The 19,580-nt window shown below is 28.8% G+C and overlaps 8 protein-coding genes across 8 annotated transcripts; 2 read left to right on the top strand and 6 right to left on the bottom strand. All coding sequences in view use genetic code 12, as the record gives it.

The window, feature by feature from the left end:
* Positions 1 to 394: 394 nt before the first annotated feature.
* On the top strand, positions 395 to 763 carry KGF55_003981 (uncharacterized protein; the record flags this gene model as incomplete). The annotated part of the gene is made up of 1 exon (XM_051758834.1): positions 395 to 763. The coding sequence occupies one exon, from the start codon at positions 395 to 397 to the stop codon at positions 761 to 763; it is 369 nt and encodes a 122-aa protein (XP_051613402.1).
* Positions 764 to 1,349: 586 nt separating this feature from the next.
* On the bottom strand, positions 1,350 to 4,631 carry KGF55_003980 (uncharacterized protein; the record flags this gene model as incomplete). The annotated part of the gene is made up of 1 exon (XM_051758833.1): positions 1,350 to 4,631. The coding sequence occupies one exon, from the start codon at positions 4,629 to 4,631 to the stop codon at positions 1,350 to 1,352; it is 3,282 nt and encodes a 1,093-aa protein (XP_051613401.1).
* A 2,568-nt stretch (positions 4,632 to 7,199) lies between these two features.
* Positions 7,200 to 8,309, bottom strand: KGF55_003979 (glycosyltransferase family 32 protein; the record flags this gene model as incomplete). The annotated part of the gene is made up of 1 exon (XM_051758832.1): positions 7,200 to 8,309. One exon carries the CDS (start codon positions 8,307 to 8,309, stop codon positions 7,200 to 7,202), a length of 1,110 nt encoding a protein of 369 aa, XP_051613400.1.
* A 1,152-nt stretch (positions 8,310 to 9,461) lies between these two features.
* KGF55_003978 (glycosyltransferase family 32 protein) lies at positions 9,462 to 10,427 on the top strand (the record flags this gene model as incomplete). Its single annotated transcript, XM_051758831.1, has 1 exon — positions 9,462 to 10,427. One exon carries the CDS (start codon positions 9,462 to 9,464, stop codon positions 10,425 to 10,427), a length of 966 nt encoding a protein of 321 aa, XP_051613399.1.
* Positions 10,428 to 11,337: 910 nt separating this feature from the next.
* Positions 11,338 to 12,444, bottom strand: OCH1 (Och1p; the record flags this gene model as incomplete). The annotated part of the gene is made up of 1 exon (XM_051758830.1): positions 11,338 to 12,444. The coding sequence occupies one exon, from the start codon at positions 12,442 to 12,444 to the stop codon at positions 11,338 to 11,340; it is 1,107 nt and encodes a 368-aa protein (XP_051613398.1).
* Positions 12,445 to 12,654: 210 nt separating this feature from the next.
* DED1 (DEAD-box ATP-dependent RNA helicase) lies at positions 12,655 to 14,601 on the bottom strand (the record flags this gene model as incomplete). The annotated part of the gene is made up of 1 exon (XM_051758828.1): positions 12,655 to 14,601. One exon carries the CDS (start codon positions 14,599 to 14,601, stop codon positions 12,655 to 12,657), a length of 1,947 nt encoding a protein of 648 aa, XP_051613397.1.
* A 467-nt stretch (positions 14,602 to 15,068) lies between these two features.
* Positions 15,069 to 16,997, bottom strand: KGF55_003975 (NADH/NAD(+) kinase; the record flags this gene model as incomplete). Its single annotated transcript, XM_051758827.1, has 1 exon — positions 15,069 to 16,997. One exon carries the CDS (start codon positions 16,995 to 16,997, stop codon positions 15,069 to 15,071), a length of 1,929 nt encoding a protein of 642 aa, XP_051613396.1.
* Positions 16,998 to 17,377: 380 nt separating this feature from the next.
* GDA1 (guanosine diphosphatase) lies at positions 17,378 to 19,105 on the bottom strand (the record flags this gene model as incomplete). Its single annotated transcript, XM_051758826.1, has 1 exon — positions 17,378 to 19,105. One exon carries the CDS (start codon positions 19,103 to 19,105, stop codon positions 17,378 to 17,380), a length of 1,728 nt encoding a protein of 575 aa, XP_051613395.1.
* Between the last annotated feature and the right edge of the window lie 475 nt (positions 19,106 to 19,580).

The following is a 19,580-nucleotide window of genomic DNA, read 5'->3' as shown; positions in this document are numbered from 1 at the left end:
AGAAAATAATGAAAAATTAAATTAATTGAAGAAAAAAAAAAAAAAAAAAAAAAAAAAAAAAAAAAGAAACAATGCGAACGCTACTAAACTAAAATGTAATATAATTAAATGGAAAGGAATTATTGAGAAGATTTTTAATCATTGTAAAAGTTTAAAAAAGCAATTACAACTTCAAATGAGTTCAATTTCAAAAGTTGATAAAGTGAAGTTGATTCTTTTTAGAGAATCTTTTGAAATAGTATATTCAACAAAAAAGTTTGATGAAAAGTTATGTGCAGATTTACGAGACAGAAAATTATTGCAAATGAAAAGCAAAATTCCAAAAGTAGATGATTTGAATTATGATTATTATTTGGAATTGCTTACTTAACATCATATATGGATATGAAAAGAAATGAACAATCGATTTGCTCAAGCCGTGGCAATTAGATTAAATACATCTGATCACAAATTAAATCCAGAAAGAAGAAGAAAATTTGAAGAAATTGGAAAAACTGAAGAATTAGTTGAATCCATATCAAAATTAAATAAAGATCAAATTGGTGGTAATTATACTGATTGTTATCATATTGCAGCGAATAATAATTTTAATAATATATTTTGTCAAAAAATAGTTCCAATATTTAAAAAATGGGAAAATAATAAAACAATCAATCTTCCTGATGTTGATGAATTTTTTATAATGGTTCAGAATGATGTTCGTTTCGTACAAAAGAAAATTGAAATTTGTAAATTATATCAAAACATCAACAACAAACTATAGAAAAAGAAGCATGACAAATTATAAAAAGAATATGGTTTTAAACCAGATTTGAACAGAAGGTATTATAAGACCCAAAACAATGAAAATGATTCATGCAACTATAGAGAGAATGAAGAAATTAAGATAGAAGAAGATCAAGATAATTTTAAGGAGGAGAATGAAAACGTTAATGAGAATTCCAAGATGGAGAATCAAAATGAAGACATAAACGAGAAATTCAGAAAGCTAAGTAAGAAAGATTTGTCACTAACTAAGGTGATTGAAAATAAAACATAATAATGGAAAAAATATTTTTGGTAATAGTATATTAAATGAATGAATTAGAGGAATTATTACTTTAATATTTAAATGCTCATGAAAATTTTATGGATGAATTAATGATTAATTTGAAGTAAATATTAATTTAAATTATTTTGTTTTTCAGTATTAATTTATGAGGAAGTAAGATTTAATAACTACACCCATTTACTTTTATTTTGATTTTTCATCTACATATGAACCTATATTAAGCCATTCTATACGAATTAATATATAATAGACTATATAAATTAGTAGATAAGCTAATTAAATTTAAATTCCAAAATTTTCATGTATTTGCAATTTTTCTTTTCTTTAATCTTCTACTTGTTCCTTCAGGTTCATATTCACTTTCTTCTTCAATTTCACTTTCTTCCTCAATTTCACTTTCTTCAACACTAATTATATTATTTTCAACAACCTCAGCATTTGTCAACGGAACTACATTAGATTGCTTTGCTAATCTAAAAGATCTTCTCAAACCCAGAGCACTGTTCAAGCTTACCTCTTTTCTATCTTGTTCCAAAATGGGAGGATCAGTCAAGCTTACCTTCTTTCTATCTTGTTTGATTGGTACCGATTTTATAATTTCAGAATGATACACGAAACATATGTCGAGCTTACTCAAATTAGGTGATTGCTCGACTTTTTCATTGATTTCTTTCAATAAATCATCAAACTTAGTGTTTTTAAAATTAGATTTAATCCATTTTACCTGTTGTTCAGTGTATTTATTTGAACTCAATTTCTCATTAGTCTTCTTAAACAAATCAAGTACGGTCGAATCTTCTGCGTCAATTTGACAATTTTTTTTAATTTCTGATACAGCACTACTCAATACACTTTTACTTCTCAAATTTTTCTTTCCACTTAATTGATTTAATATTGCTAGCTTTTCTTCTTCAGAAAATCTTTCTTCTACTTTAGCCTTTGTTTTTGTCACCTTTTTAAAATAAATAAATATTACATCTAAAGCATTTAAACCTTCAGGTAAAGCAGCTGAGTCTATTTCATGCATAAGGTCTTGCGTCTTTGTATTCTTAAATGTGGTTGCGACAAAAGCTACTTCTTCATTCTTGTACGTCTTCTTCTTCAATTTGACTAATGTTTTGTTATATGAACTTTGGAGACTTGATTCTGTTTTATGATTATAATATTTAATTTTTAATTCAGCAATTTTATCTTTCAATGTTTTGGAACTATTGAAAACTTCAAACAAAATGAAATTTATGTCGGCTGAAACCAGACGCTCTTGAGTTAATACAGCCTGGTTAATGACATAATGGATGTACAAAATTTCTAAAGTGTTTAAATTAAAAAATTGGTTTATGTTTGATTTTATATTCAATAAAATTGATTCGTCATCCGTGTCTCTTAATAAATGATTTACCTTCTTTTTATCTTCTTCAGTGTAATTTTTGTTTTCACATTTAGCAATAGCATTGTTATAAATTGTGTGTACAAATGACTTGTCCCATTCATAAAAGTAATTTTGACGTAATTTTAAAACCTCATCATCGATACTACCATCTCGACTCAATATTTTTTGAAGTACGAGCTCTTCTCTTTCTTCTAATTTAACAAGCTTCACGTAATGTATATATAATACATCTAAAACACTCAATGTTGACAACTGATTCATCTTTGCTCTGACGTTTTGTAGTAAATCTGAATTTGAAACGTCCTTAAATAATGAGTCAACCACTTCAATTTGTTCTTTGTTATATTTCTTCTTCTTGAATTCTGAATTCAATTTTTCATAAGCTTTTTCAAGTGCCAGATCTGTTCGGCCCCAAAAGTCATTTTGGCTCAAGTCTGTGAATACTTCGTTGACCAGAGTGGAGTAATTTCTTCCTAAAATACGAGACATCATTACTTCTTTCTCTTCCTTTGAATAAGGAGTATTAAGACTTGATACTTTCAAAATTTTAACGTAATAAATATAGATAACGTCAATTGAATTTAATGACGAATGAAAAGGACGATTTTCATTTATGAGATACTCAAAGATGGTGCTTGGTGTTGCATCTTGAAGATTTTTTTCAACCGATTTTATTTGTTCTGTTGAATATTTTTTCTTTCTTAGTTCAGCAATAATGCGATCGTATGTTGATTCAATACCTTCTGGTTTTCTACCATGACAATGAGTTTTGAGTAGGTCTGCAATAACTTCTTTTCTATCTTTCTTTCTTTTAAAAAGTTCATTAAGTATTAAAACCTTTTCAAATTCAGAATATTCTGAGTTTTTGAGCGACACTTTTTTAACTTTTAAGTAATAAACATATACAACATCCACCAAAGATAATTCGGAGAATTTATTAACATTCGATTTAATATCTTGTAATAAAGTATCTTCATTTGAATTTTTTAAAGTTTCTTCCACCAATTTGATTTGGTCATCAGTGTAATGTTTTTTACCGTAAATTCTAATTAATATTAAATACCTCTGTTGAATAGCAGCATTTGTTCGACCTTGAAGAACATTTTTCTTCATGTCATTTGTGGCCTCTTCAACAGATCCTTTTCTTTTCAATAAGTGATGTAAGACTATAGCCTTGTCTCGAACGTTCCAAAACGTTCCGGAAAGCGAATTTTCCTGTATTTCAATATGGAAAATGTAAAGCATATCTAGGGTATTTAAAGTAACTGGAGGGTTGCACTTTCTAACTATTTCCAACACTTGATTTACTGGAACATTGGTCAATAATTTTTTGACAAATTCTATTTCATTATTGGAAAATGTTTTAGCTTCTAATGATCTCAATAATTTGCCATATAAATCAATGACATTCCCTGATGTTCTAGTCTTAAAATAACCTTGATCCTGAAGCTCATTGATTGTATCTTCCAAAAATCCAATTCTATTCAAAGCAACATTCATCAAAACTTCCTTTTCTGCCATCGAATAAACATAACATGACTGATGATTTGAACCAAAAATTGTATAGTAAATATAAACAATTTCAATTTCTAATAGTCTAGGCACTCTTGCAAGTATCTTTTCAATATCTTCTAACAACCTTTCATCATTACTTTGCTTTAACATTTCACCAATCATATCGACAGTACTTTCGTCATAAGTGGTCGTTCTCAAACTGTCAATTAAACATTCAAAACATTTATCGATTTCTTCGACTGATTTGTCTTTAGCTTCTTCAGGATAATTCATTTTAAAGTGAGCGAATCCATCTTCGTAATCGCCATCCAACATCATGTATGATTGCATAATTGAGTTTAATAATTTTGATGAGTAATGTGCTAGATACCAGTCTTTAGTTTTAATATCATCATCTTCAGGTATAAATTCTGAACCATCTGAATCTTCATCCAAACCATTTAAATTATCATTTGCATCAACATCTGACTCTGATTCTATATCACCATGCGAGTCAATGACTAATGATGTATTTTGCCCTGTTAATATATCTTGTTGATCTTGAAAATCATCATCATCAGTCAAAATTGGGTTTAAAATTCGTGGGTCATTTGAATTAATTTGTGATATAGATCTATTGAAATTAAATAATGTGGGATCTAAATCATTGGAACTTTGATCCCCCTTAGATTCCATGATAAAACGTTAATTCCGAATATATTCTATTTGCAATTGAGTATTAGTTGTATGAATTTAATTGACTGAAGTTGAATGGATATAATGATTGAAATAAAGACAGACGTGTTTTTTATTTAAAGATTAAATTTTGTTTTAATTTAAAAAGATTGGTCTTCAATTGCAGAATAACTGATATTATGCCACCTATTAGATTATGATGAAAATTAATGAGTTGATTGGTATAGTTTGATGTATAAAGTTTATTGATGATAATTAAAGAATTGAATGATAAATTGAATGATTTCTCATAAGTATATTTTTTTGGTGGCCAATTTAAAAATTTGGTTGTCAATTGAAGTTAAAACAACAACAAAAAAAAAAACACGTCTAAAATTTCAAAATGACATTAATAACACTCTAGGAAGTAGTCAAAACAGCACAATCAATTATACCCAACAAAATCCAAACTTTATATATTGAAATTCAATAACAATTATCAAACATCAAAATGTACCAGGTAGGTATGAGAGTTGTTTCAGTGTGTCGGGATTCAAAATGTCACGACACGACAAAATCTTCGTCAATCAACAAACTCATATCCATTCATGATTGAATTATCAATATCCATTAAGATTAGATTAGAACTCGTTTTGTTCATCATTCATTGTTAGCTATTCAAATGTTTGGTGAAACTTTTTTATTAAAAAATTTATGAATACTTCAAAAAATTTGGTAAACCTTCATTTTTTTATATTTCATTCATAAATACTAATTCAAATTTGTGGTTTGCTGATCCGAAAGGTCATATCTTCAATCCAATAAATGTTGGTTAATTTGCACATAATCATAAATCGTCGATAATCAGTAATTTTTTCATAAATTTAGTTTGTTTTATTCAACCTTTAATTATTTATTCAACTAATATTTTAAAGTCTCAGAAGTTTGTAATTGGAACAATTTGCTAACTGTCCAAACAAGAATATCAAATGATTATAAATTGCATGAAATTGTTCTTTGTTATATATAAATCTTGGGTTTTTAGAATCATGAAAAATTGTCACCAACCATTTTGCTTGCTAATAATTACTCAGTCAAAATCAGATAAATTTTGTCTATTTCATCTGCAAATTTGAAATAGAATTTAAAATATGAAACCCAAATATAAATTCGTGACAAAGTTTACTTTTGCTAATTTTAAACTTCTTTCCAATTAATCATTGAAGCTATCATCAAATCATTTCTCTTAAAATTATTCCAACAAAACTTATTGAGTCATTGAAATTGGTCACCAATTTTTTTGCTATCTTGATTTTACTCCATTATATCATAATAACCTTGCTAACACTTAAAATTATTCCACCTCACTTATATATGTCATAAGTCTTTATCAATTTGAATTTTTTAGTCCAATGTTCAACTCCAACAAAGTCTCCCAAATTATGAAGCCTCGTCATTACATCTCCATGAAACTATTCCAAATCATATTTTTAGATAATTCAAGATTATCACAAGTTCATCCTCAACATCGTTTCAAATAAAATTTTCAAGCTGTAAAAATTCATCATTATTTTCGATAAAAAATAAAAATTACAGTTTAGCTGGAAATGAAGATAACCTCAAACATGTGTTTTAATATTATTATCCAACATCATCAAAATTTTATGTTATAGCATTTTGATAAAATTGTATGATAGCATTAATGATCGCGTTGTGGATTTCATCGAGCTTGAATAACAAAAAAGGACGATCAATCTCAGTTCTGTATGAAATCATTTCAAACCTCAAGCAGTAGCTAATATTTTATCATAGTGTCAATTAAAGCAAAGTCAGCCCTCAACTTCAATAAATATGTATGAACGTGTGACTGGAAGGAGATTGTAGTTAAAACGATTAGTTGTTGAATAAGTTTAAACTTGTTAGGTTATTGCTAGTGAAAACTATATCACGTCGGTCGCTGTAAAATCATCAAGGATACATGGATGACTAATATGAACATGTTGAGCTATTTGAATGAAATAGTAGTATTCTTCAACGTAAAATTTTATAGTTTGTTAGAATTCATTTTCGTAATTTCAAATTCTATATAGAATTCATGTTACGTAAGAAAATAACTCTAAAATAATTTGTTGCGCAATGGAGTAATTGCGGCTTTTTATCAAACAACAAAAACGAAAATATTATTCAAGAAAACGCGGTTTTGATTTACTTACTTAAAAGTTTGTGAATATTGTCATATAATTTTCAAATCTTTCAAACACAAGTTACACTTAGTGCTTCAATATTGATCTCACCATTAATGATATTTAATTATTTAGCAATAGTGAAATATGATTTGAGTAAATTCACACTAGGCAAATCGGTTAACCAGAAGTAAATTGAAAGGAATTAGCATCAATCAAAGGAAAGCTTTCGATCTATCGCCAAACATATTATTACTTTCGAAGCACAAAAGATAACGCTATTTCAATACTCAATTTGTTTATGCATTACTTGCAAATGTGGAAAGAAGACCGAATGTTACGTGAATCGAGAGTTACAATTATAAGTCTTCAAATTAACCTTTATTCAAAACACTACTACCAACTATTATCCATTATTTTTCCAACTACCTTCAAATTTATGTTGTACTAAAGCTAACTCAGAATCAATACCTAATGCATGATTACTTTCATCATTATGACCAGGCAGAAACGATGTTATTGGCATCAACATAACATCATCTACCACTATAGGTTTTTCCAATCTTTTAAAAATATCATTATCAATTATAATATCTAAATCAAATGATTCATGTAATATAATATTAAGATATCGGAAAATACAATCAGTATAAATCCCTGGACCAGTCCAATTCATTATATCATTCCCTTGATCTTTCCCATCTAAAATTTCATTTAATTTCCCAGTCATTTCTCTAACTAAAGTTATAGTTGTTATTTTTGAAATTAAATCTCTTAACATTGGATGTCCAACTTTCAGAAAAATTGTCCATTGAGAAAATTGTATACGACGAGCATACCATTGCGCCCAATCATCTCTATCAGGATCTGCTTCAATACCAACAGTTAACCCAATATTTATTGGATCATTCAAATATTGATCTTGAGTACTTGGCCATTGACTTACAGGTTTTAAAGCAACTGTATCTAAATCTGAATAAATCCCACCTTTTGCGAATAATATTAAATATCTAAAAAAATCAGCTTTTAAAATTACTTTTGGTAATGTATGATAAGCTTTTATAACATCAGGCACATCTTTATATAATTCCATTATCATTTCATCACATTTTTCATCAGGTACTACATGAAATTCAAAATCTGGATTTTTTTCAACCCAACTTTCATGATATTCTTTGAAGTTGTCTGGAAATTCTTTATCATCTAATCCAACTTTCCAAGTTTGCCATAATTGTTTTGAAAAATCTTTATTTTGATCATAAGGGAATATTTTAGCTAATTTTTCCAGTATTGTATCAGTTGTTGGAATTATATGTTTTCTATTAGTTTGAAAATTTAATCCTTCAGTTTTATAATTTGGTTTATTGGATATTGTTTCTAATAATTTTTCTTTAGGACTTATATAGTCGACCTCGATGCTGTCAAATGTTAATGATGAGCCATAGGTTTCATATAAAAAATAAAATGAACTAATTAGTAGTAAAGCAGGTATTATAAATTTCAAATAATTACACATTGATGTTATCTTGATGAATTGTTGAGATATGAATTGGTTGAGTTTTAAATATCAACATACTCGTATCTATTTTTAGTTTTGTGTGTTTTAAGATTTTGTGTCGAGATTTATATTTTGTGTAGAGATTCACATGATATAGAATAATTTTGTGTTATAAACAGATGGTACAGACATTCAAGCGAAATTGTATTATGAATAATACGAAGATACTCCAAAAGTCTCTCGAGGTGAGATTAAAACATGTTTCAAATGCTTATTCTGATTTAACAGATTAGAATTGAACTTGTTTTATTAGGTTGAAATCCTACCTTTGAAAAATATTTGGCATCTACTTGACTTTTCCCGTTTCATATATCTGGTTATTTGACGTTCCGTGTATTAAGCTGTATATCACACGAACATGGTTTTCACAAGATTTTGGTGAGTGAGAAGTAAAACATTTGGGGCAACTTGACTTACTTTCTCAGGCTTATAATTTGTAGTCTAGAACAGCACGATATATAATACATTTAATATCAAATGCTTTGGACAGTAATCAAATTTGTCTGAGAAATTCAATGCCAACCTTTGTTCAACTCGAAACGAAATCCGAATCAAAGAAAAAGTTGAAACCATTTTAGATCAACGAATTGCACGGCTACTCACTGGCATGTTCGATCTTTTTTTCCAATCTAATCGAGTTTGTGAAACTTAAAGTTGTCTCAGATTTTCTATTTGATTATTGTTTGAAGCTAAGCCCTAAGCCATACGATGCAATTTCGAATATTCTAAAGCGTTAGTTCATGGTTTTTTTAGCACCTGATTTCATCTTACTCTTACTCTTATTGTTAAATCTCATGAACTCTTTATCTCAAGAGGATACAAATTTAGTTCAGGTCTATCACCAGTTCAAAATTTGATATAAACTCGATATTTTGTCTTATTTTATTAAATCAAAAAACAAAACCTTAATTTTATAAATCTAATGCAATATGTGTTAAAGTTCATAAACGATCAACTTGACATGAAGTAACCTTTTTGATCATGAAAAGACAATTCAAATACATAGTTGTGTCTACGTTAACTATAGCATTCATTTACTGCTTTTACCTACTATCTGATTCTGCATCACCTCATTACATATTCAACTATAATGAAACAGCTATAACCCAAATGAGAAAGCTAATAGATTCAAACAAGGATTATAAAATCAATGGATTAAACTTTCAACCAAATTCAAACAACAAAGTACCTTCATCAAATGCATTACTGAAAAAATTGGCAAAACAATTTACTTATAATACAAAACATATAATCCCTCGAATATTATGGCAAACTTATAAAGTTGATTTAAATGATCAATCAATGCACGAAAAGTACAAAATTTATCATAATACTTTTACTAACGAATCTCCAAATCATCAATTCCACGTCTTGTCTGATCAACAATGTGATGAATTGATTGCTAGGCTATATAAAGATTTTCCAGATATTTTAAAAGCTTATAATGTTTTACCTAGAATCATTTTAAAAGCAGATTTCTTTAGATATTTGATTTTATTCGCTGAAGGCGGTATTTATTCAGATATAGATACTGTTTCATTAAAGCCATTAAAAGATTGGCCAAGCTATCAAGAGAAATATCTAAATAAGACAATTAACATTGGTTTAACTGTTGGAGTAGAAGCTGATCCTAATAGAGAAGATTGGGCAGATTGGTATGCTCGTCCTCTTCAATTTTGTCAATGGACTTTTCAACTGCAAAAAGGTCATCCAATGTTAAGAGAATTAATAACTAATATAACTATAACTACTTTGAATAGAGAATCCACAGGTCAATTGAAGGCTGTTTTCGATACCAAGGACCCCAAAAATGATATTTTAAATTGGACTGGACCTGGTATTTTCACTGATTATATATTTAACTACTTAAATTCAATGTTTAAGAGGAAGAATGATGTCAATTTTTTTGATTTACAATTTTTTACTGGGATGAAACAACCAATAGTAATTAATGACGTTATGATCTTAAGTCTTTCTGCTTTTGCATCAGGTGGTAAGCATAATTCAGATTCATTAACTGATCATGAATTTGCAGGTTCCTGGAAAAATGCAATAGATGTGGAAAATACAAATTAAAGCATGTGCATTATTATTAGCCAGAAATTGAATTCTGTAAATAATGATAAAACTATTCTTGAGGTGATATAAACAAAATGATGATGTGAAGAAGTAATTTATTTTACAAACTTTATTGTTAAAGACTAATAAATTTTCAATATGTATAAACCCATCCGCACTTCTTAACTCAAACAGACTATCAATCATCCTTACCACATAAAGTATAAGTCCATCAAAAATTCTTCAGACATCCCATCCTTACACATCCGTACTTCAGACATCCCATCCGTATCAGATCCTATCACATCAAAAATTCTTCAGACATCCCATCCTTGCACATCCGTACTTCAGACATCCCATCCGTACCACATTCGGGTCAATATATCATTGTCATAGTATGCATAAACTACATGAAGGTTCAAAAGTATTAATATTCATTAAAATGCTCATCCAAATTATTATTGGGAAAAATTTATTTTTATATACAATAAAATAAATACGAATTGTGAGTATATCTTTACTTGGATCGTATTATCAACTCTTTTAGTGTATCGACACATGTCAACTTTTTGAATCCTTGTTTTAACTTTTTGTGGCTTGACTAAGTCCTATCCTAAACTGATATAGCAGATCTCTTCGACAAATCCCACATCTTTATCTTTTGAAAAATTACCGTAATGAAGAAGGGTTCTTGTAGTGTTAAATCGATTTCAGAACCTATATACCAGTTCGTAGTTAGACTTTGGTTTGGTGATTCATGTTTAACAATAGTTTGCTCTAACTCATCTTGAATGAACCATATAAAGGGTTTTTGCTTGCAAACCATTTATCATTCACAGTGGTCTTGGTCGTACCGCAAACATCAATACCGCAACGCAGACATCTATCCGTACCGCACACAAGTGTACCACATCCGTATAATATTTCATTAATTATCTCCTTTCCAACTTGAAGCAAATCTATGATGAATTAAAGCATCTTCATGGTTTACCTCTTTTGCATTCATTTGATTAACTCCTGGTGAAAAACACGTTATCTGAAGTAACATAACATCATCAATAACCACAGGTTTTTCAATTCTAGTAAATAATTTCCAATCTATTATATGTTCATGTTTCTTTTTTGCAATATTTTCTGAAGATTGTAGAATCAAATTCATATATTGAAAAACAAAATCCGTGAATATTCCCGGACCTGTCCAATTCATTATATCACCTCCTTCATCTTTACCTAAAGTCTTTTTTAATTGATTTTTAATTTCTCTTGTTAAAGTTAATTCTGTAATTTTTGCAATAAGTTCTCTTAGCATTGGATGTCCCTTTTTCAGTTGTATAGTCCATTGACAAAATTGTATACGACGAGCATACCATTCAGCCCAATCTTCTCTATCAGGATCTGCTTCAATACCTATTGTTAATCCAGGATTAATTGATTTACCAATATATTCTTTTTGTAAACTTGGCCAATTATCAATAGGTTTTAATGCAACAGTATCAATATCAGAATAAACTCCACCTCTTGCAAATAGTATAAGGTATCTGAAAAAATCAGCTTTTAAAATGGATTTAGGCATTATGGCATAAGCTTTTGCAACATCCGGTACAACTGAATATAATTCTGCAATTAATGCATCACATTGTTCATCAGGAATTATAAAATGTTTATATCCTGAATTTTTTTCATCCCATGATGATTGATAATCTTTATATTTTTTTGGAAATTCTTCATGATCTAAACCTACTTTCCAAGTTTGCCAAATAATTTTGGGAAATTCGGAATTAGGGTCATAAGGGAAACCAATACTTAATTGTTCAGATACTTTATTTGAAGGTGGGATAGTGTTTCTAGTAGTTGATTGAAAATTTAAACCTTTCGTTCGATAATCTTTATGAATTTCAATTTCTCGAAGGAGTTGTAATTTGGGGGAGTTATATTCCGTTTTATAAGATGATGACGATCCATAAGATTTAAATAAGTAAGTGATTGATAATATTAGTATACCCGCTAGTACCACTAACTTTAAATTTCTTCTCATGCTTGATGATTAGACTATTACTTTTTTCGTAAATGTTTCAGAAATCTACGCTAAAATCAAAATACAAATTTATTAATATACACCTAATAATAATTACCCAAAAAATTAACCCAAAAAAGAGACTATTTATATACTAATACTGAAAAGTTATGCTTTAAATTTAATTTATTTTTATGCTTAATTTATTGAATGATTATTACGCCTTTGAGATTACCACCATGAGTTAGTGGCTGATGCTGGGTTACCATAACTTGAATTATCATTGAAACTAGAACGTGAAGAAGAACCATAATCATTTCCTCCATTTGAATAACCATTACTATTTCCCCAACCACTTGAAGAATTATTACCCCAATTTGAACTTCCTGATCCACCAGTTCTTCTAAAATCTCTATTACCACTTCTTGTTCCACCAGTACTACCAAAACCACCTCTTGAACTTCCACGTGGTCCACTCATTTTACCAAAAGCACTTTCTCTTGCAATTTTTGTTAAAAATTCTGGAACTTCTTGATTTGCTTCACCTAATAATTCAATAAGTCCCTTTACAACATTTTTATTATTTCTATTAAAGAATGCAGTAGCAATACCAACGTTACCTGCACGACCAGTACGACCGATTCTATGAACATAATCATCAATATCACTTGGTAAATCATAATTAATAACATGAGAAACATTTGGAATATCTAAACCTCTTGCTGCAACTGCTGTAGCAACTAAAATTGGAGCTGCACCATTTTTAAAAGCTGCTAAAGCTTTTTCTCTTTCATATTGTGATCTATCACCATGAATTGCAGTAGCTGGGAAACCTTGATCATATAAGAAATCTGCTAAATTATCAGCCATTCTTTTAGTTTCAGTAAATACAATTGTTAAACCATTTTCATTTGCATTTAATAAATCTAATATAACTGATTTTTTTTCATCATCTTCAACATACAAAACTTTTTGAGTAATATTTTCTGAAGTTGAACCAACTCTACCGACTGATAAAAATATATAATCTTTTAAAAAATCACGAGCTAACATTTGAATATCTCTTGGGAAAGTAGCTGAAAACATAAGAGTTTGTCTATCTTTAACATTTGGCATATCACATTCTTGAACAATATGTCTAATTTGTGGTTCAAAACCCATATCCAACATTCTATCAGCTTCATCTAATACTAAATATTTAATATTAGCTAATGAAACTCTTCCTCTTTCTAATAAATCTTTTAATCTACCTGGAGTTGCAACTAATAAATCACAACCTCTATCTAATTGTCTTATTTGATTTCCAATATCTGCTCCACCATAAACAACACAAGGACGAACCCATGATCTATAAGCAAATTTTTTACTTTCATCATAAATTTGAGAAACTAATTCTCTTGTTGGAGCCATAACTAAAATAGTTGGATAAACTTTATGAGATGAAAAAGCACCAGTTGATTCTGGAATTGGTGCTGGACCATTCATATAAGATTCTGATAATACTGGAAATAAAAATCCACCAGTTTTACCTGAACCTGTTTGAGCACAAGCCATTAAATCTCTACCTGCAGCAACAATTGGAACTGAATATTTTTGAACTGGAGTTGGTTTTGTGAATCTTGATAATTTAATATTTTCAACTAATAATTCATCTAATGGAGGAGCAGTAAATTGATTAATTGGTTCTGGAACTCCTTCACCACTTGCTTCAACTGGAATATCATCATAATTATCAAAATTAATACCTGATGATTGAAAATGAGAATCATCTGCTGTTCCAAATAATTCTAATTCTAATCTTTCATTATTTTGTGCTGGTTCATGTTTTCCATCTACCCATTTACCAACTCCTGGTGTAGATCTTTGGAATCTACCACCAGCAGAACCAAAATTTCCACCTCTTGATCCACCACCTCTTGAAAATCCTCCATTACTATTACCTCTATAATTATTTGATCCTCCAAAATTGCCTCTTGGATTATTATTATATCCACCTCGACGTGATCCTCCAAACTGTACATCATTATATTGTGATTGTGGTTGAGATTGAGATGATGCTGGTCTATTTCTTAAATGTGGTGGTACATATTGTCTACGACCATTTTGAGTAGGTTGTTGTTGATATGATGAGTTATCTTGAACATTTAAATTATTCATTTGTTGAGTTATATCTGACATGTTAAAATCTATAAGTAATCTATTAAAGTTTAATCTTAATGATTGAAATATATATAAAATTATAGTTTGATTATTTGATTATTTGATTATCTCGAATGATAAACTTGAAACTATGATCTTTATTTTTATATGAAAAAAAAATTTATAGAAAGATTTTTTCTGTTTTGTATGTGAAAAAAAAAAGAAAAAATATTAGAAATTTAGCAGGAATAGAGTGGGATTGAGATGAACAAGTACGGGAGGTTCGTTAAAAATTGGAATATAGATGCTAAGACGACACACAGTAGCAGCAATAACAAATTCTTCAACTTTTAACCACCTCTTAACCAGTTGTATTATCCTCGATTTTCAAATTATGAGCATCATCACAATCCTGTATGTAACAAAAATTTGAAAAGAAATTTTTTAGTCAATTGATGTGTCATTAATATTTTATTTCAATTTTTGACATTTATAATTAAGGATAGTTAACTCCCATTTAAGTGTACTCTAGCATGAGGATGAGCGTAACAACATCTATCATCTTGATTATGGAAAGTTTGAGGAGTAGCAGTTCCACCATTAGCTGGTAAAAATGCCAATTCTTCAGTATTATTTGAATCATTACTTGTATTTGATTTTTCCTCTATTATATCTTGATCACTATAATCTATATCAAATTCTTCTTCATCATCTGTTTCATCCTTTTTGGCAGTATCATCATTTTCAACAATCATTCTTCTTGTTTCTGGTTTTAAATATGAACTGAAAGGTTTTTGTTGTTCTCTTATATTCCAATGTAGATTCCTACTTACTGAATCAATATATTCTGTTTTTGAAGATATAACTGTTGGGAAAGGGAAAGGTGATGCTTGTACAGTTACATAATAATCTTTTTTCAATTCTGTTCTTACTCTACCATCAAAAGAACACCATGCAGTTGATCTACTACTTGATGGAACTTTTATTTTTAAAAACATTCCATCAGGTAATAATATTGGTCTAAAAGATAACGTATGTGGACAAATTGGTGTAACACTTATTGCACTTACTCCTGGATGAACTAATGATCCACCTGCTGATAATGAATATGCAGTTGAACCTGTAGGAGTAGCTATAATTAATCCATCAGCTTGTGCTATAGTTAATAAAGATCCATCACCATATAATTCTAATTGTGTAACAAAAGGAGAAGGACCTCTATCAACAACAACTTCATTCAATACTTGTTGTTCACATATTAATTTCCCTTCTGAATTATGAACTCTACAAGTAAATCTCATTCTTAAATTTGCTTTTACACCTGAATCAATACAATGATTCATTCTTTCTTTATATTGATCAAATTTAAAATTTGTTAAAAATCCTAAACTTCCTAATGCAAATGATAATACTGGTGGTACAATTCTTTGAAATAAATTTGAAACATATAATACAGTTCCATCACCACCTAATGTTACCACCAAATCAAATAATTCAGGAGATTTTAATGCTAATTTTTTATTCCAATATTTTAAATTATTAGAAGAAGTTGGAAATTCTTCTAATATACCTTTACTATTAAATCTTTTTGAATCTTTTAATTTTTCATCAACATATACAGTTACACTTGGATGTTTTGTAAATAACCATTCAACAACTTCTCTAGTTAAATAAATTAATGAATTATCTCTTGCTTTTGTTATAATCATCATTGCTTTAACATCTAATTGAATTGTAGCTTTTGATAAATTTTTAGCCAACATTCTAACACCATTTGCAGTTTCTGCTAATTCAGTATGAGTTTTAACAGATCTTAATTCATCAGATGATAATCTTGATAATACTTCTTTTGCAGTTTTATTATTTATTCCAACTTCATCACAATATAATTTTGAATGAATTCTTGGAGGTTCTCTAACAAATATATCTTTTGGTGAATTACATATACTATGTAAATTTGAATTTGCTGCAGAGTTTGAACCATTTGGTAAATTTGTTGTTGAACTTGGAGTAGTTGATGAAGATCCTAAACTAAATTGACTTCGACTAAATTTATGTATTGAATTTTTACGACGAAATGAAGAATGTTGAGGTTGTGGTTGTACTATGTTCGATTGTGATTGTTGTGAAATTGTAGGATGTAGATTCTGTGGATTCATTATTTCTGTTGCTAATGATGATATTGATGAAGAAGAACTTGTATGAGATAAACCATTTTGATTTTGATTAACTTGACGAATTTGTTGTAGATCTAATGGATCAGATGGTGATACTATTTTAGTTAATGGGTGAATTTCTGGTGGTAAATTAAAATTTTGATTTCCATTCTTGGTAAAAACATCCTCTTCTATATTCTTTTTGGGGCTCTTGTTTGAATCATTTGTATTTAATTTCTTCAACTGTGAAGTTAATTGACTTTGAGTATAGTCAGTCATGATTGATGTATGCAAATTGGGTGTAAAAAATTGTCTATTTTAGTATTTTATTGAACTCTAAGCTAATAATGAGTATTAATGTAGGTTGAACTGTAAATTTTCTAGTATAGGTATGACTAGATCTTGTGATTCCTTTGGTTTGTCATGTAAGATTCAAACTCATTAATTTTTCTTTTGCTTTGGGAAAAGTGCGGATCGGAAATATAATAAATTTTATGGAGATATTTTAATCAATATCAAATGATAGAGCGGAAAAATATGGGGAATCACAAGTTAGTTGGATTCAACTATTTATTGAGGTTGCAGAAGGTTGGTACAAGAATGATGAAGAATATCCGTTACAGAGTCAACTTGCAAACATTTTCATTATTGTCTATTTATTATTCCCTACATTTCCAAGTAGGATTTGTTTTATCTAATAAAGGTAAAGAAGCTCCCAAACACCAACCTAATTCATTATTATCTATTTTTTCAGCAGTTCTTAATTCTCTATTTAAAGGAATATCATAACCTGTATGTAACATAGCAGTTATAAAACTTAAATCTAAACACCATAAAGGATTTTTTGATAAATTTATTAAATGATCATCTAAAAAGAAATCTTTCCACATTGATTCTCCAGAACATACTGATTTTGTTAAATCTCTTAATTCTTCAACTGTAAAACTTGATGGCATTCCAATTGGATTTGTTCTTTCATAAAAAAATGAAAATATAAACATATCTGAATTTTTATTAAAAGTATGAGTTAATGATGGTTGATGAACTCCATTAAATGAACAAGGTTTTGAATTACATGAAGCTTCTTTATTTAAAATTTGTTCTGCTAAATATCTACATTGAGCTCCACCTGAAGCTTGTGATGGTCCTTTCATATTAACAACATAAATATTATCATCAATTTTAACTTGAATATTTTTTGCTATAACTTCAGGTGCAATACAAGGATTCAATAATTCAACATCAGCATTAACTTCTTTTGCTTCATCTTTTGTTTTATAAGATTTCAATTTTGATCCTTCTTCTTTTTTTAAATATTTTTCTAATATTAATTTATTTATTTTATTTCTACCTTCCATTAATCCATAACCTAAATGACTAAATTGATACAATGTAAAATCATGTTCACCAAATGAAAATTTATGTTTTGTTTCTCCTTCTATTGGTAATTGATCTTTATATTCAGGTTCAAATACAATTTGAGTGGATCCTCCACCTAAATCAAATACTGCTGCAGTTGGTAATTTATCTTTATTTCCAATATTTCCTAATAAATAATTTGCTGTAACCCATGCATATACTCCTTCATCTTTTCCATCTAATATAGAAATTCCATCTCCAGGTACAACCGCGAAAGGATAATTTTCGAGTAAATGTTTCTTAACCTCTTGTAATATTGCTTCTGATTTAGTTTCACCTAATAATCTTAAACCAGCAGTTGCTTTAACAGCAATTGGTGTACATTTTTGTTTTGATTCAGGTATTTTAGATAAAGCTACTTCTAATAATGGATCTAAAGATTTTGCTGCTCCAATAGTATCAGTATCATAAGAACTTAAACCAGGTTCTAATTTTTTAAATTCTTCAGATAATACTTTTGGAGGTTGAACACATGTATTAAATTCATATACATGAATTCTTGAACCTGAACTTCCTGCATCTATCATTATAACATATTCAACATCATTACAATCTTGTTTAAAATTAGATTCTTTTGGTGTTGTAATCTTAGTTTTATCATTAGTTTCTTTATTACTTTCTGGTGTAAATTTTTCAGCTATTACTTTTTTTGGTTTATCATCTTTTTCATATGGAGCTTTAGTACCTTGATATTTAGATCCTTGTAAAGTATTTGAACTTTCATCATCTTCAATTTCAATTTCTGCTGATTGTTGTTGTTGTTGTTGTTGAGGTATTTGTTGTTTAATCTCTTCTTTTTGATTTTTATTATCTACAGGTGATTCAACTTTTATATCACTGTTGGCAGCTGGTTTATTTACTCTTTGTATGTTTTCTCCTATTGAATTTTGAGATGTTGCAAAAAATGCTATTATACCAAGTATAGCTAATACTGCAAGTACTAACCTTATATTTCTAGTATTGAGCATTTGATATAGTTTAGAATTGAATCAAGGGTTAAATGAGTGTGTAATGATCCAGTAAGTGGGTGTCAAATGGTGGTTTCAACCAATTTAAAATTTTGTTAAAAATTGATACTCCTTAGTATAAATTAATAAATAGAAATTTTTTTATTTTTCATTATCGTTGATAAAGATTATTTTTTTAACGTGTTTCATTAGTATTTAAAACACGCGCGTAAACAACTAGAGCATAGTTTTGTAGAGCAAAACTATGCTACTATGATACGTCTAGTAGAGGGATTTAAACCATAAATTGATTTTTGTCGATTGATTTAAAGCGGAATAAGTAAGGCATCGTTTGTATAAATTTTTGGTAACTATTGGAATTTTTGTGAGAGTATGACTTACGGTTGGAATTTAGTTATAACTACAATTTACCTTAACTTTAACATCAAAAGGATGTGGCATCTTTTCCTTCAGGAATTTGAAGAATCAAACTTAC

The sequence above is a fragment of the Candida pseudojiufengensis genome (genome assembly GCF_024610245.1).
Source record: "Candida pseudojiufengensis strain CBS 10847 chromosome Unknown scaffold18, whole genome shotgun sequence".
NCBI lineage: Eukaryota > Fungi > Ascomycota > Pichiomycetes > Serinales > Debaryomycetaceae > Lodderomyces > Lodderomyces pseudojiufengensis.
The sequence above is the reverse complement of the archived record's forward strand: the minus strand, read 5'-3'. Positions and strand labels throughout refer to the sequence as shown.